Below are 15798 nucleotides of genomic sequence, written 5' to 3' on the forward strand. Positions count from 1 at the left end.
TAAAGGGGGTGTAACTCAATATTCTGAATGTTTTGTACAGTCAGTGTATTTACCGTGTAGCTGCCCTGAGCTTGTGATATTCAATGTGTGAGCCTGTGAACGCATGTTGCACACACAACTGTCACCAAAGCTTCTGTTTCGTGATTGGCTGATTTCCACGCACCCGATTTGTGTTGCTGCCTGCCGCTGTGGTGACTGTGTGTGTGTGTGTCAGACAGATGCAGACAGGCACACTCCACTTCATCACTCCACCACTGGACCAGTCCGAGCCCGAATCACTGTGGAAAGACCCTGAGAGGTAAGGGAGCAGTAGGACAACATGACGTTTGGTCATCACCTAGTTATTCAGCATCAGGCTGATGACCATTAGCAACACTTTAGAGACGGTGACCAAAGTAAGAAGGTCACAATAATGGACTTTGCACTTGACAGTCTTGTAGAGGTGGTTACCAGTTCCGAGTATTGAGTTAGTACTGCTGGGATTGTGTTCTGGAAGGCAAAAAGAGTGATAAAGATGGAGAGTGTTTGAGAAAAACAGGGAAAGAGAGATACAGAGAGAAAAAGTGAGAGCGGGGGAGAGAAAGATAGAGATGTAGGCTAGAGTGTGAGAAAAAGAGGAGGAGAGAGCTCTGCTTTAACATAAGTAGGTTRTGTTATTGGTATTTGGTTGATTCTGTTCTTACTGTGGCTTCAGTGTGTGGTTGAAGTGGATAGAAACAAAGCTCTGCTCCAGTGAGCCAGCTGAGCTGAGGAGAACATAGAGTGAGGGTGGATTAAACTGTAGAAACACTCACAGCAGCACTGAGCATTCCTGCATACATTGGAGAGGTTGTCAAGCTGACCACTGGTTTAAGACTGAGAGTAGTGTTTTTTAAAATTTGTTTTATTGGGTTTTAATGCTGGATGAGGGGTTAGAAAAGTTGTAGTGAGTTGAGGAAGCGCTTTTGAAAGCTAACATACAGTTTCAGGTATTTTGTACAGCTGGAATGCCCCCCTGGAACTCAAAAAGTCAGAGTTTACAGACCATTCACATTACAAGAGACAGAGATATATCCAGGGTATGCCATTTTAGCCAATTTGGGCCACTAAAACTAACTGTTTAACTTTGTATACATTTTGTTTAGCATATGGGGTAGATATGGTGGCTTTTGTTGGGGTTCTCCTCTTATTTTATTGAATTATTATTTTATTTTGTATTTAACCTTAATTTTATCAGGGAGTCATTTTTAGACCAATGTCTCTTTTACAGATGAGCCCTGAGTTACATAAATTACAGAAAATACACACATCTAAATAGAAAATGCAAGCAGAAAGAAAAACACGGTCATAAATACAAACACATTCAGCAGATGAATTGAACACCTTTAATGGTAGGCATACTGCCTCATTTATCACAGCAGGCCCAAAGTGAACAACTGATCCCAAATGTTGGACACAGAACAAAAGTGGAGCATTAAAAGATTAAAAAGCCAGTCCTGCCATGGCACTCGCATCCACCTCACTTATTAAAGATCCATCATTTATCCAGATTTGAATGGCTTTTTAACAGCAGTGAGTTAACTGTGTCTAGGGATTATTCTTCAATACAGTACCCTCACCAGAGACTTCACTCTCTTGCATCACTCAGCTCTGGTTTATCCTTGAAACGACTGAAATATTTAGATGTTCTAATTGTCCACTTAGTGACAGAATATTAATAATATAACCCAGACAGCCCAAGCAATGAACTTAGGGGTCAGTCAATTGAAATAATTGTATGTACAAAACCTGACAGCTGATAAAACACTGAAGCCCTTTCTGGAAAAGGATGTTAATGGACCACAATGAATAATCAGTGAGCTAATGATTTCAGAGCAGCAGTGACGTTGGTCATGGAAATCGACAGGGTTCTAAAAAGTGCAGGTAAAATCAAACGCTCCATAGCTGGTCTCTGAAAGAGAAGGAGCCTGGGGGCGACAGCTGGATGCTGCAGTAGCCGATGCATACGCGCCCAACGTATCTATCTGTATGGGGATTGGGCAGGATGCTGTGAGAGAAGCGCGGGGGGTCGCGGGCGATGCAATGCATTTCAGTGGCGTTTATGCCAATACTTATTGCGTCTGCTCTAGTTAACTTCAGACAAATTTGCCTTGCGAATCGATAATTCCGACCGACACCTACCACACACACCCACATAAACGCGAATCTCTTCCTCCTTCAAATTAAACCTATGAATTACTCGCAACGGGTGGCCGCTTGGTTGAGTTCTCTACCCGTGAATGTAGTTCAAATAATATGTGGTCGCTTCGGTAAGTTGGAGATGATATCCTTCTGGTTGCTCTGTTGGAGGCTGCTGGTAGGTACCAGATATGTTATCCTATCCAAGTATACTGTATATTTTCGCCACGGCCAATTTGTTTTGATTGGCAGCATGCTCAAGGCTTGGATGGGTACATAAATCGCATGGATTTTGCTCGGCTACGGCACGTGAGTTTATCTGTCACTATGCTGGGCATTTGCCTGGTCGATGCATGTCTGTTTGCTATTTACATCACCCCGCAGAATGGTGGAAATGTCTGTAATTTGCGCAGTGGGGTATCCTAAGCATTCTGCGCGTGACTATTTTATCTGTTGTCCAACATGTCTTTGGTCCTCAGCCATACGACAGGTGGTTTGCCTTTATCAAGAGAAAAAAAATGTCACTTTAAATTAAGGCATTTTTCACATTATTATCAGCCAAGCAATTCATTCTCATGAACATATTTACTCTCTGAGATTTTACAGAATTTTCTCATTCTGTATCACTGCAAATGGTGGATCCTTTTCCCATTGGTTGGGTATCCTGGGGACATTGTGAACAGGTTATTCAGAGTACATCACTCAACCTTTGATGTAACAAGAGAAGGGGTGTGAGGGACTCTCCTCATACTCAACAATCAAGTCATCTTTCAGTCGTATTTTCCACCTCCCACATAAACAGAACTGAGGGATTTCATCCTACTGTAACCAGCTGTTGATATCATCCTTGTTGTGTCTGCAGACGATCAAAGCAGTAAACCTATCTTGGCTGTGCAGACCACAGACTCCATTTTGCAATGATTGATTAGAAAGCAGAACACATTACCTGTAGGATGTGCTGGTTCATACGCCTACAGCAGGCCACATGATATAACAGTGCACATGAACAACACAAAGATACATGGCCATGCAGGTGAAATKAGTTACTGATAGCCTGGCAGGTGAATCCATCCCTAGGCCTGTGGTAATTTGACCTTCTGCAAAGCACTCAAAGATTTCCTTCTCATTGAATTTTCAAACTGTACATGTAAACATTCATAATGCTATTCAGTAAAATATTTGTGTGTGTAAAGTAAAGCTTCCCACTGGGCACAACCTGGTTGAATCAATGTTTTTTCAACGTAATTTGTCAAGGTAATGTGACGTGGAATCTAAATGGAAAATACATTGGATTTTCAAAAAGTCATCCAAACTGTTGTTTTGAGGGTGAAATTTCAACCACAGAATTATGTCATCATGGTAACCAATTTTCAACCTTGTATAAAATATGTTTAGTTTGTACCTTTGAAACAACGTCAGATTTTCAACGTTATATCCACTATCAGAAAAAAAAACAATAGGCTTAGCAGAACCTCCTACTGGAGAGCAAATGTATCTACAGCTATTGCATTTGGTCTCCCATCCAGGGGTTTAACCAAGCCCAGCTTTGATATTTGTCACTTACTACTACCAATGTGTTACCGTGAGAATGATTATTTAGAGATTTCTTAATAACTAAATATATTCACTATTGCTATCGAAGTCATTCCAAGAGGTGGGTTTAACAGTTTAAATTCAATTTAACCATACTGTATAAGCGTTTGCGAAGAAATCAAAAGCTATTGTTTCAATTCAGCCCAGGGTTCAACAAAACTAAACAATACATTTAGGCCTAGGGTTTCAAGCTTTAGTGAATGTCAAATTTAATATGTTGGATTCACGTCTCCATTTCAACCAGAAAATCGAAGTTAAAAGAACAGGAATAAATCAAATCGAACTTTATTTAAAGTGCATTTGAAGTTTAATTTGATATAGTCCTGTTTTATTACTTCAATTTTTGGTTGAGATGGAGATATTTGGTTGCGTTGACAACCAAACACAATTTAATCTCACTTTTGCAATAAAGTAAATAGCCTATTAACTTGTCTACATGTTGGATTCACGTCTCCAACTAAACCAAAAATAAAACCTAAAGAATAGGATTAAGCCAGTGGCTCAGATGAAACTATCCAAGCGTTAGATACATCTCCTTTAAAATGTTGATATTTGTTTGTCAACCAACACAATTCAATATGACTTTTGTAATGCAGTAAATAGCCTAAAGTTAAGGCTATGGAACAGTTTTTATTCAACTCATCCATGGCCACATTTAGAGGTTACTGTAACTCTAAAAGTCTTATTATGTCATCATAGAAAGTGTGCATGTTCAGGATAGCATGCAAAGGTCACAGGTCTGTGGAGATCTTCACAATATTAATGAACAAATATTAACAAATTAATTATATTATATATTAACAAATATAATTAACAAATGAACAAATATTGTAATATAATCTCAACTACAATCCAGGTCATTTGGTAGTGCTATTAGATGAAGCACAGTGATAACACATTAAATTGTTGTATAAATACAAAATATCTGACATTGTAATCCCATTAGAAATTTGTTGGGTTTTTAAATGGATGAAATTRAAGTCGTATGTAACGGCTGTCGTCGGTGGAAGAAGGTGAGGACCAAGGTGCAGCGTGGTAAGTGTTCATGATCTTTAATAATAATCAAAACTGAACACTGACAAACAAAACAACAAAGAAACAACCGAAAACAGTTCTGTCTGGTGCAGACACACAAAGACTGAAAATAACCACCCACAAAACCCAACAGAAAACAGGCTACCTAAATATGGTTCCCAATCAGGGACAACGATTGACAGCTGCCTCTGATTGAGAACCATATCAGGCCTAACACAGAAATAGAAAATCATAGAAAAACTAACATAGACAACCCACCCAACTCACGCCCTGACCATACTAAAACAAAAGACAAAACAAAGGAACTAWGGTCAGAACGTGACATCGTAACACATTTAGATGACAACTAAACCAAAAATCTGACATTGTTTTTCCATAGGAATTTGGTTGTGCTTTTAGATGGTTGAACGCATATGATAACACATTGGGAATTCAACAAAATTCTGGCTGTCTTTTTGACTGGGTAAATAAAGGTTGAAATTTCATTGAGCAATGTCTCAACCAAAAATTAGCCACATTTCCATGTTGAAATAACGTGGTGTGGCCAGTGGGTTAGGCTACCCTACTTTTCAACACATGTCCCTGCTGTATCATTCAAGATGAATCTGGTCCATCTGGCAGATCTAGCCATTACTGGTATTGCAGAGAGCTTACTGTACATTTAATACTGCTCTATGTACATTAAATATGACCCAGAGGATAAAAAATATGAAAAGGCATCTCTCTTACAAGCTGCTCCCAGGAGAGCTTGGATTTTCATATCAGCAAGTTTCTAGGCAACCGTTCCAAAGCTATATTTATACCATATACAGTACAGCATGTTTGCTAAGAGATTCACACCAAGTGGACTTGATCTCCATCCAGGAAACAGTCAGAAACACCAGTATATGGGAGGAATAGTTTGTATGGTGGTGCACTGGAGAAGCAAAACTAGTGCAAGTTAAGAGCTTCAAAGAAATCACTCCAACCATCGACATTAGGATTGATACAGCATTATGGATGAATGACCAGTACAGGTTGAATTCAGGTCTTAGTACAGTGTGGTGGATGGAGGCTGGGTTGGATGCCCTGAGGGCTCGAATGTACTGATTCCCTGTACTGCAGTACCAGGACACAATGTTCAAACGCTATTGGGACACAACCGAAATGACGGGGGCCGAGGTATTTCATCCTTACATAATGGATCCAATTTGTTCTTTCAGATGGGTTTATTCTGTTCTCTGCCCAATGCCATTGTCACAGTATGCAGTGCCACATGTTTGCAACATGTGCGTAAACAAACAAACACACACACTCAGAAACATGTGCAATGCTTTCAGCATGTTTTTGTTTTTCTTCAGATAAAGAAACTGTTGATTATTTGCAGATATGGGGTCTCCAAGCTTTCAAACAACTTAGGCAATAAGCACGCTACACAGCTTCACTTGAAAAATAAGTGCTGTCCAACTGGTGGACAGTAGCCTATGCCAACTCCAATGGTGTGAATTATCAGTGTTGGTGTGTGGGTGTATTCACTATGCAATAAATGTTGTCTTAGCAATAGCTAGGTATGTTGATTAGGGCTACTGTGTGGGCTGATTTGCTTACATCCCCTAATCAAGAAGTCAGTTTTAATCACATGTAAACTGTTATTAAGGGCCTCAGAAAATGGTCTGGTCACCATATTTCATGCATACATGTACTGTATGTAGAYAGCTTGCATCTCTTGTATGAAAACCTTATCCAAACGTTCATCTAAAGACATACAGTATGTATGAGAACAAGCCCATCTCCCTTCACCTAGCCATTTTCTGTGTTTTTTGGGGTATGTCAGTACAATGTTCTTTTGACATCAACATGTTATCCCTGGCAGAATCACATGCTTGGCTGTGAAACTATCAAAATCATGCTAATTCTCACCCACTTGCAGCGAAGCCATGCTCGGTTTGAAGCATGTCTCATGGGGTTTTATGCTTTCAAAAGATTTCCTCCCATCCTCTGTGAGCACCAGAGTGAAGACGGTGTTTTGATGAAATTAAAATGGCGTGGTGAAACCCTGGTGTGTCATATCACAGAGAACCAAAATGATAACCAGTTAACCAGTTACTGTGGTGGGTGTTGAAAGGATAACATTATACCACCTATAAGGATAAACTATATATTTTTACATGGAACTGAGGGTACTGGCTGATATAGGCATTACTTAACTTGAGATTCACTATATAAGGAATTCCACTCGCCACCACACTTCATCAAAAGAGCCATCGAAGAAAGACAAAAATACATCATACCAGGTTCAGTAGGCTATCCATTGATCTATTCAGATACAGGTTTTTTTGTGTCTCCGCATTATTCTTCCCTTAACGTGTTTTATTTGACTTCCATAGAGAGCCACAGCTGGAGTGAAGAGGATAAAGGGGAATGAAGTGAGAGAGAGCTGCAGTGCCAGTGCCAGTGCCAGTGCCAGTGCCAGCGACACTCCACAAGAGAAACAACAAGAACAAGAATCCCACTCTGGGGCCGTAGCCATGGAGACCAGCCAGCTTTCAGAGACGGGCGACCTAACAGACTATAAAATGGATTCTGGGGAAACGGAGGACCAGAGACGTCTGCTTAGTGAGAGTGAGGAAGAATGTGACCAAGAACCTTTCGCAGAATACAGAGGAACAAAAGAGAACATAAAAACGTCAGTGGATGAACCAGACGAGGACAATGAAAATGTGGATGGAAACAGAGAGGAGGGGATTCTCAACTTTGGGACAGGACAAGATGACTTCAGTCTAAAAGAGTTACTCAACTCCTCAAGTATATTTGGGAGTGAACCCGTTTGCAAGGTGGAAGACCTGCTTGCAGAAGATGACATGGACAACTCTGCTCCATCAGAAGTGATGGTGACACAAGAGTCCATCTTGGAGCAGCTTATCCGAGAGGAGGTCTCCTCTGACGTTTCTACGGGGTCCTGTCATGACCTTGACCGAGACGACCTGAGTGACTGTCTGCAGGTAGAAATGGCCATCGTGTCATCAGACAGCGAGACTGATGACCAATGGAGGTCCACTTTTGCATCTACAGTCAACAAGGAGGAAAGGTGTGACGGAAATGCTCAAGATGCTCTCGAGAAGGACAAAGCTGCAGGGGAGGCAGAGAATRGGGCCAAGGATGAAACTGCAGATAGTCCTCATGAGCTTGAACAACCCGATTGCCCCACAGAATGCGAGATCCAAGACCAAGATATGTCCTCTGGCCAGTTCAAGGTCTTATCCGAGATTCCAGAGGATGAGGAAGAGGCCAGCCAAGGCGGAGCTTGCAAAGTACGTCGTTCTACATCTGCAAGCTCTTCTGTAAGCTCTGACCCTGACAAGAAGGTTCCTCAAGACTACTGTGTGATACAAGAAATGACGAGCAAGAACGTTAGTACAGAACATGTGGACTTCCAGGGGGCTCGGAAGCAGTGGCGCCAAATGGAGGAGCAGACCAAAGGACAGGTCCAGGTCCACCAGCCCACTGTCAGACAGCAGGGGATGTGCCAGGGAGGCCACAGCGCCATGTACACACCCGTCAGGAACATCGACCGACCCAGGAGGGACACCGAACCCGACAGCCTCGCCCTGGGTGACTTTCATCACACCCAGTTCAGCCCATGTTCAGAAGACTCAGGTCTGGATGACCTCAGCTACAGGTCCCCTTACGAGGACTCAGACAACCCTGTGGAAAGGGAGATACGACAGACCATAGAGCGCGAGGAAAACTTCAGGCGGGAGAGAGGGATCGCGAAACAGGGTCAAGCTGGAGAATCATCTGCACATCCCAGACCAACCACTCTCTACCCCGGCAAGTACGGGAAAGGTTTTTGCCAGGAGGTGGAGGAGAAACGGAAGATGTTTGACTCTAGTGATCCCGGATGCAGGCCATTGAGGTCTCTCGACGCAAAAACCCCAACCTTCTCCATAGCCACCTCCCCCTCACCCACACCAAGGTGTGCGACCTACCACGAAATGACCGCCCAAAACGTGATCATCCTGGAGCCAGACTCCTACCCCACCAGCCCAAGGCACCGCACCCGWGGATCCCTGCTCTCCCCGGGTTCCAGCCGTTACAGCGAGTGGCCTTTGGAGACGTCAGCCAACGTCATCATTCTAGAGACGTCCAACCTGATCATTCGAAGCGCCTCAGAGTTCTGCCTGAGCTCGGCCTCCTGCCAGGAGACCCAGGAGAGCACATTTGTCAACAACCCCTTCTTCAAACTGCGCTCGCGGAGCTCCATGTCCCTGGTGGATCAGGAGATTAAGATGGTGAAGCAGAGGGAGGAGGAGTGGAGGAGGCAGAGGAGCCAGATGCACACCAGGGAGAAGTATGACACTGTTGTGGTGTCCCCCAACCTGGAGAACCTGAGCTTTGATACAGCAGGTATGTGCTGATGACTGATGAAGAGCACGGTTAATATGAGAAAGAGTTTGTGGTTTGTAGCTGTGTTGTGTTTTCATTGCATCACTAGTGGTCACCACTTGTCCAAATTCATGATATAGGTCTCTAAGCATATGAATGTATGAGTATTAATGGTTTCTCTTTCTTCTTCAGAAGTGCCACTGAAATGTGTGTCTTCCCCTTCATCACCATCAAGGACTCGAAAGCTGGACCGCTCCACCCTGTCATGTGACCATAGGGTATGTCCTATCTTCTCCAATAATAATTAATCAACGAACAGATGTTAGCCTAGTCAACTCCCTTGTGGTGTTCGTTGTCATGCCAATTGCGAAACATGACCAGTGTAGAAAAAAAATATTTTGTCATCTGATTTTCTCACTAAATGTCATCTGAATGCCTCACTAAATAACATTGCATGTGCTCATGTTTAATTGTGTTTATTACATTTTCTGATACTGGTTTTTCATTACAAACCATTTTAAACACCATCCATTTTCACCTTGAAACTGTATGCAGTTTTACAGGTGAAACTCTTTCCCCCAGTTCCCAGAATCACTCTCCACATTACCAAGGAAAAAGAATGCCATGGCTCAGAGATGGGAGGCAAGACTATTTGTCAACCACGAACAAGAGTGAAGAACACCAAACCTGAATAATCCCATTCCATATTACTACAGCTGCCAACTTCCTGAACTTTGCTAGATGTTTCCAGTTCTATTATTGATACAGCTTGAATATATATATTCATTACTGGTACTGTACTTTTAAAGTTATTGTGAAATAAAATATGTAATTGGTATTGTAAGAGATATGACACAATGTAATGAACATAGATGGACTACCGGATGAGTACATTACGATATTGTTCAGTTAAGATCTTTACATATTTTTAAGTACTGTCTTGGTTATACAAAAGAAAGATATTTATGGTATTTTCGTATTGTATTTTCTTCTAARTAGAGTTTAAACTAAAGAGGCAATAAGAATATTATGATAAATGTGGTAATCCAAAGCAGTAAAAAACGAATCTATTATTGTTCTAAAATAAAGAATGCATATTATGATTACCTGTATAATTAACCTCATTTAAAATGTTTAATATGATAGCCACTTATAGTATAGGATATTCAAAGCTTGACCTGACATTGCCATTTTGAGATGCCTTTTTCAACTATATTACTGTTTTTTATGCTTCACAATGTGATCTTTTTTGTTTGCAGGTGGTCTAGTATTATGTACTAAACTAATGCAAAACTCCAAGGTGAATACTTTAAAGTTTAAATTGCATTCTCTGTTATTTTAAGTGTTAAGTTGTTCCATGGAGATTTCGCTTTTGTTTGTTTTTGTTATTCTCAATTGATAATTCTGCATCAAAATAAAGTTGTATTGACATTAAGGAAAATAATTGACTTGTCCTCTTGTTACCTAGAAATGTGTGTGCCTGTAAGTGTGTATGGCTGTGTGTGTTGATTGGGAAGTCCACACTAGCTATAACACCAATAAAGTAAAATCACATGTACAGTAGTCACAGGATGGGATAGTTAACTACAAATTCATGCATGATTAATTTATACAGTATTATACTACAGGATAAATTCCATTTTGGAAAGATATCTGACATGCACATTAAAGTTCAACAAAAAGTACATTTTCTAATTATTAATTAAGATATCAATAATTGATTGAAAGAATAATTTGTGCATTCTCCCTTACAGCGCTTTACCAACACTTAGCAGAAATGTAATACACATTAACTCATATGGGACAAGGCTGTATCAAGATAATGCATTTCAATTTACAGCATAAATAGTTACATTCAAATGCTTTTCTCAATCAACCATTCATTTTTTTATATGAAATTACACGATCTACATTTAAAGTGGCCTGTATGAACTTAGCTGCATTATACTGAGTATAACATTGAGGACAAAAACTTGAAAGAAACACTTGAATCTTTGCTATATGGCATGCAGTACGGCATGCAGCTGCTCTGTTCAGATATAGTCTAATTATAGTTATCTTTCAACAAAATGTGAAGATTGTAATCATGATAATAGACTTACAGTACTCTACATTTTCCTGAGAAGTTGGGATAAYAACATTAGCACAAAATCAATAGTACAAAAAGCTATCCAGTAAAAATGTTTTTGTTTAAAATATTCCCTACCATTTCCTTTCCCTCGATCTAGAGATCATACATCTGGTTCAGTGCCTTGATCTGCCTGTGGCCTGAATCTGAATAAGAATCACAATCCTTCCTCATTCTAACAGCCAGTGAGTTGTCCTGTACCATGAAAAGGTCATCCTCACAGTTGTCACAATACACCGATGGTGTAAATAAAGCTGACCAGGAAATCTGCTATTCCCAATAACAAAGGCAACCATTTTGAACCATGCATCCTGTGAAAAAAAGGATGACATTATATTAAATTGTCAAAAGTGCACAATTAAATAATATCCGACAAATTAAAACGGTCTCTTTGCACCAATCTGTCAAGACAGCCATAATATGAAACTGTTAATAATTAGCTAAAAACCAGCAGCTGATTAGGCTCTGGGGCCAATATTATACTTTGCACAATCAGTTACTAGTAAATCACAAATATTTACTCATGAACAGTACAGCTTCTTGCAATATCTAGTCAAACCAAGACAACTTCATAAAAATATAAAGTTCAGGATAAGAGTTCCATCCTAATTATCCGTCATTGGCTTTAAACCTGAATTCTTACTGGCCCGTATACTTCAAATCACTTCAAAGCTTCACAGAGATAACTCTTAAGTCTGTTCTTATGGTGTTACCCAAGTGCTGCCCTCTGAGTAGTAAGCAAGAATCCCCTGCTGGTCATTAGGGTCACTCGCTGTGGAAACAAGGTCACAACATCACAAAACAGGAAATTGGTGCTGAAAAGCTTTTCACCTTTGAATATGAAACAATGACAACTTTTTCTACAGAAAGTGTGATCAATCACCTTTAACCTGCTATGCATGTTAAAATTAATGGGAAAAGTGCATTTCTGAAAATAATGTATATATTCAAGCAACAGACCTATCAATCATGAAACAAGTTACGTGTTTTAATGTAGGCTTTTTTATGGAGCCCAAGGAACACTCTCAAGAAGAAACCCAGTCAGCACCCCCAGCAACCAGGGGTGAGGCAGACTGCTGACCAATCCCCAAAAACATGGCCGACGGCATCACAACAGGAAAAGAGTATCACATGAAAAGGGTCGTCAGTAGCTTTTATAGACACAGTCACAAACCATGCCCATTTCTACAATTTATYTTCTTAAAATTAGATTTTCAACCTAACCTTATGCCTAACACTAACTTTAAATTAAGACCAAAAAGCAAATTTTGTAGCCAATTTTGACTTTGTGGCTGTAGAATCTAACTTTGTGGCTGTGGAATCTGACTTTGTGGCTGTGGAATCTGACTTTGTGGCTGTGGAATCTGACTTTGTGGCTCTGGAACCTGACTTTGTGACTGTGGAACAGGACTTTGGGACTATAGAAACTAGTGGAAATCAATGAGAAGGGCAAATAGTTTTTCCTGACCGTCTGGCCATAAAAATTATGGGCCCAAGTTATAGATAGGGCGAAGAGATTTTCCTGTTAAAGACAGGAAAAACTCCTGGCTCTAAACAACAATTATTCAATGATGGGAAGTGGTCATAATCAGCTAACTGCGCAGTAACAGTGACATTTAATACGACAAAATTAGGATGTATGCTCTTTAAGTTATTTAGCTTGACTATCAAATAGAAACAAATATGTACTAAAATAACATAAGTTCCAAAGGTGGACTAACCARCCATAATCTCCCCATTGCATCCAGTGAAATACCCACCTCCTGCATCGAGAGAACAGCTAATCAGTGGTAAGAGTACAGGTTAATAATAGAAGCACACCTTATATAACAGCCAGAGAGAGGATTTACAGAAAACAACAGCACCCCATTAAACACAGCATCCATCCACACATACACAGGTAATAACCAAACATCCATACCAGCAGCTTAGAGAAACCTTATTTTACAGCATCAGCATCTTCAGAGTATGATCATGTATGAGATGTAGATGACAGTTGGGCTTTACCTGGAGGAGTCGGGAGAAGGTCTGAGAGAGGCCATTATGGGCTGAAGTATAGCCAGGGCTGGGACAGTACAAATTCAACCACACCTTTGTTTCTTCACAAAACCGGAGAGCAACAGCTGTCTGGTGAAGTCCACAAAGCAKATGGTATTAAATGACCTACAGCATGGTCAAGCAGGTTAATGTTTCCAACATTTTCGGACTAGTAAACAACTATTGATTTAGAACCACAGAGTGTTACCGCAAGTCACAAAGAAAACAGGAGCTGCCTCCACTAATCCAACACCATTCCAACTTTAACATTTCAACATCATCAAATAATCTATGCTTAGTCTAATACAGTGACAACTAAGATACCAAAAACCATTTAGTCCAATAAACGTAAGCTAGATATGATGTGGCTGTCCATGTCACTGATTTCTATGTGTGTGTGTGGGTGGGTGTGTGTGTGTAAGTAGAAAAAACATGTTGACTCACCCTACTTGTAGTGAAACGCCAATGCTGTCCTCCTCTCTTACCATGACTCTGCCATACAGTGCACGCTTTTAGATTTTGTTGTCCTAGGCTAGCTGGCTAAAATGCTTGCTTGCTTGCTAGCTAGCCTAACTTYCGTTCATGGGAAACGATGTGCCAAGCCAGCTAGTTAACATTAGCCTACTACATCTAGCTACATATTGAACTTCCTTMATCTCAGGCCAGAGGCACAACGTATGAATTTATGATTAGATCAGAATCGCTGTTATAATCATAGGCCAGTACGGAGAATTAAGTAAAACCARAAGTCCAAATCCCTATCTCCATCCATGGCTAATTTAGGAAAGGGATGATTTTAACTAGCTAGCTAGCCACCAGAGGACAACAACACAACGAGATACAACAATTAAAGTTTTTTTCTGTAAATTATTTGTTKGTTTTGGTGTAATATGATTGCTGTGATGCCAAATCCAAACTGGCTTCCCTTGCATTCAATACTATAATAACGTTATACTCTTTTTGACCAGACAGCCTCAGATAATGGCCTACACGTACTGAGACAGAGGGGCGCTGTTTCGCTCCCTCGGATGCTTTCTCCGATTAAATACATTCAGACTCTTGTGAATTGAAGGATAATTAGGAAACACAGAGAGACTAAATATATATATATATATATTTTTTTTTTCTTGGTCAATTTTATGGGGAAGCCGGGCTTCCCTTGGCATCCATGAATACATGYTACTAGATAGACAACACACTGTACATCAAACCACTTTTCCACTGAGGCCTKCATCCTACAACAAGATATGATGCCCTCTGTTGGCAAACTAAAGTTAAAGCAGGGCATAACAGCAAGAGTGAGGCAGAGTAAGAGGGGGACCTGTATGTTTGCTGTAGCTCACCTTACTCTATCCTCCTTTGTAGATGAAAGGAAGAGTGAAGGTCAAACAGATAAGCATCACTGTTAACACCATCAACCCTCGATGCATTTGAACAAACACAGGACACTTACACTGTATCTTTGATGCTTATCACCTTCAAGCAGTGACATATCAATGTAAAGGGACAACTTATTGTCCATGTACAGTATATTYCCTGAGCCGTTACATCTACAGCCTTTACATCTTTAACCTTTTACAACAGATGTTACATTTGAGTTAATCTGTTTGTTGTTACATACCTGGAAACACATTTTTTGACTGAACAGTGTTTGCTCTGGGCAATCAGGTTTGAAGTAGCTGRCTATGAAAGTGTCCGTGCTTCCAGCCAACATCCAAGCAATCAACATGAGAGTGCTTGATATTACAAAATAGATCATGTAAACAACTTTAGATTACCCTTAATCATTCTTAAATCAAGTCAATTAATGCCGTATATATCAAATTSTTGACGAAAGTCTGACATGATATATATATWTWTTTTWATGAACTTTTAACTAGGCAAGTCAGTTAAGAACAAATTCTTATTCTCAATGACAGCCTAGGAAGAGTAGGGGTGTTAACCCCGGTGTCCTGGCTAAATTCCCAAGCTGTGCCTCATACCATCACGGTCACCTAATCATCCCCATCCCCCTCCTCTCCCCTGTAACTATTCCCCAGGTCGTTGCTGTAAATGAGAACGTGTTCTCAGTCAACTTACCTGGTAAAAYAATGTTAAATATAAAAATAAAAGGAACAGTGGGTTAACTGCCTTGTTCAGGAGCAGAACGACAGATTTTTACCTTGTCAGCTCAGGGATTCATCTAGCAACCTTTTGGTTACTGGCCCAACKYTCTAACCACTAGGCTACCTGCCACACCAACCATATTAACATGGTATCACCGACAGTTCTGTGAAGGGTACATTCTTATGCATTTGTTTGCCTGCTATTTTCAGTGTCCATTCCACTCACTGTGAAATTTCACGAGGAAGGGTGATCGGGAGCYTGTGAGAATCTCTGCTGGAACATTGATGACCTTCTACCGTGAGGATATGAGGGGTTAGGTCATGCTTGTGCACCACCCAGACAAGACAATAGTCACAGAGGTGGACGAGTTAGTAGTA

At 40.6% G+C, this 15798-nt stretch overlaps 1 protein-coding gene across 3 annotated transcripts; it reads left to right on the forward strand.

Annotated features, from left to right (window-relative positions):
* Nucleotides 1-220: 220 nt before the first annotated feature.
* Nucleotides 221-10296, forward strand: si:ch211-153l6.6 (uncharacterized). Of its 3 annotated transcripts, none has more exons than XM_070448946.1 (4): nucleotides 221-298; nucleotides 7152-9171; nucleotides 9343-9428; nucleotides 9733-10296. In XM_070448946.1, exons 2-4 carry the CDS (start codon nucleotides 7293-7295, stop codon nucleotides 9823-9825), a joined length of 2058 nt encoding a protein of 685 aa, XP_070305047.1. In that variant the 5' UTR covers nucleotides 221-298; nucleotides 7152-7292; the 3' UTR covers nucleotides 9826-10296. The 3 variants fall into 3 exon arrangements, with proteins under 3 accessions (XP_070305047.1, XP_023864952.1, XP_023864953.1); XM_024009184.2 differs by lacking the exon at nucleotides 221-298 and adding an exon at nucleotides 1975-2335; XM_024009185.2 differs by lacking the exon at nucleotides 221-298 and adding an exon at nucleotides 1975-2335 and having other exon boundaries at nucleotides 9706-10040.
* Nucleotides 10297-15798: the final 5502 nt, after the last annotated feature.

The sequence above is a fragment of the Salvelinus sp. IW2-2015 genome, linkage group LG19 (genome assembly GCF_002910315.2).
Source record: "Salvelinus sp. IW2-2015 linkage group LG19, ASM291031v2, whole genome shotgun sequence".
Classification (NCBI taxonomy): domain Eukaryota; kingdom Metazoa; phylum Chordata; class Actinopteri; order Salmoniformes; family Salmonidae; genus Salvelinus; species Salvelinus sp. IW2-2015.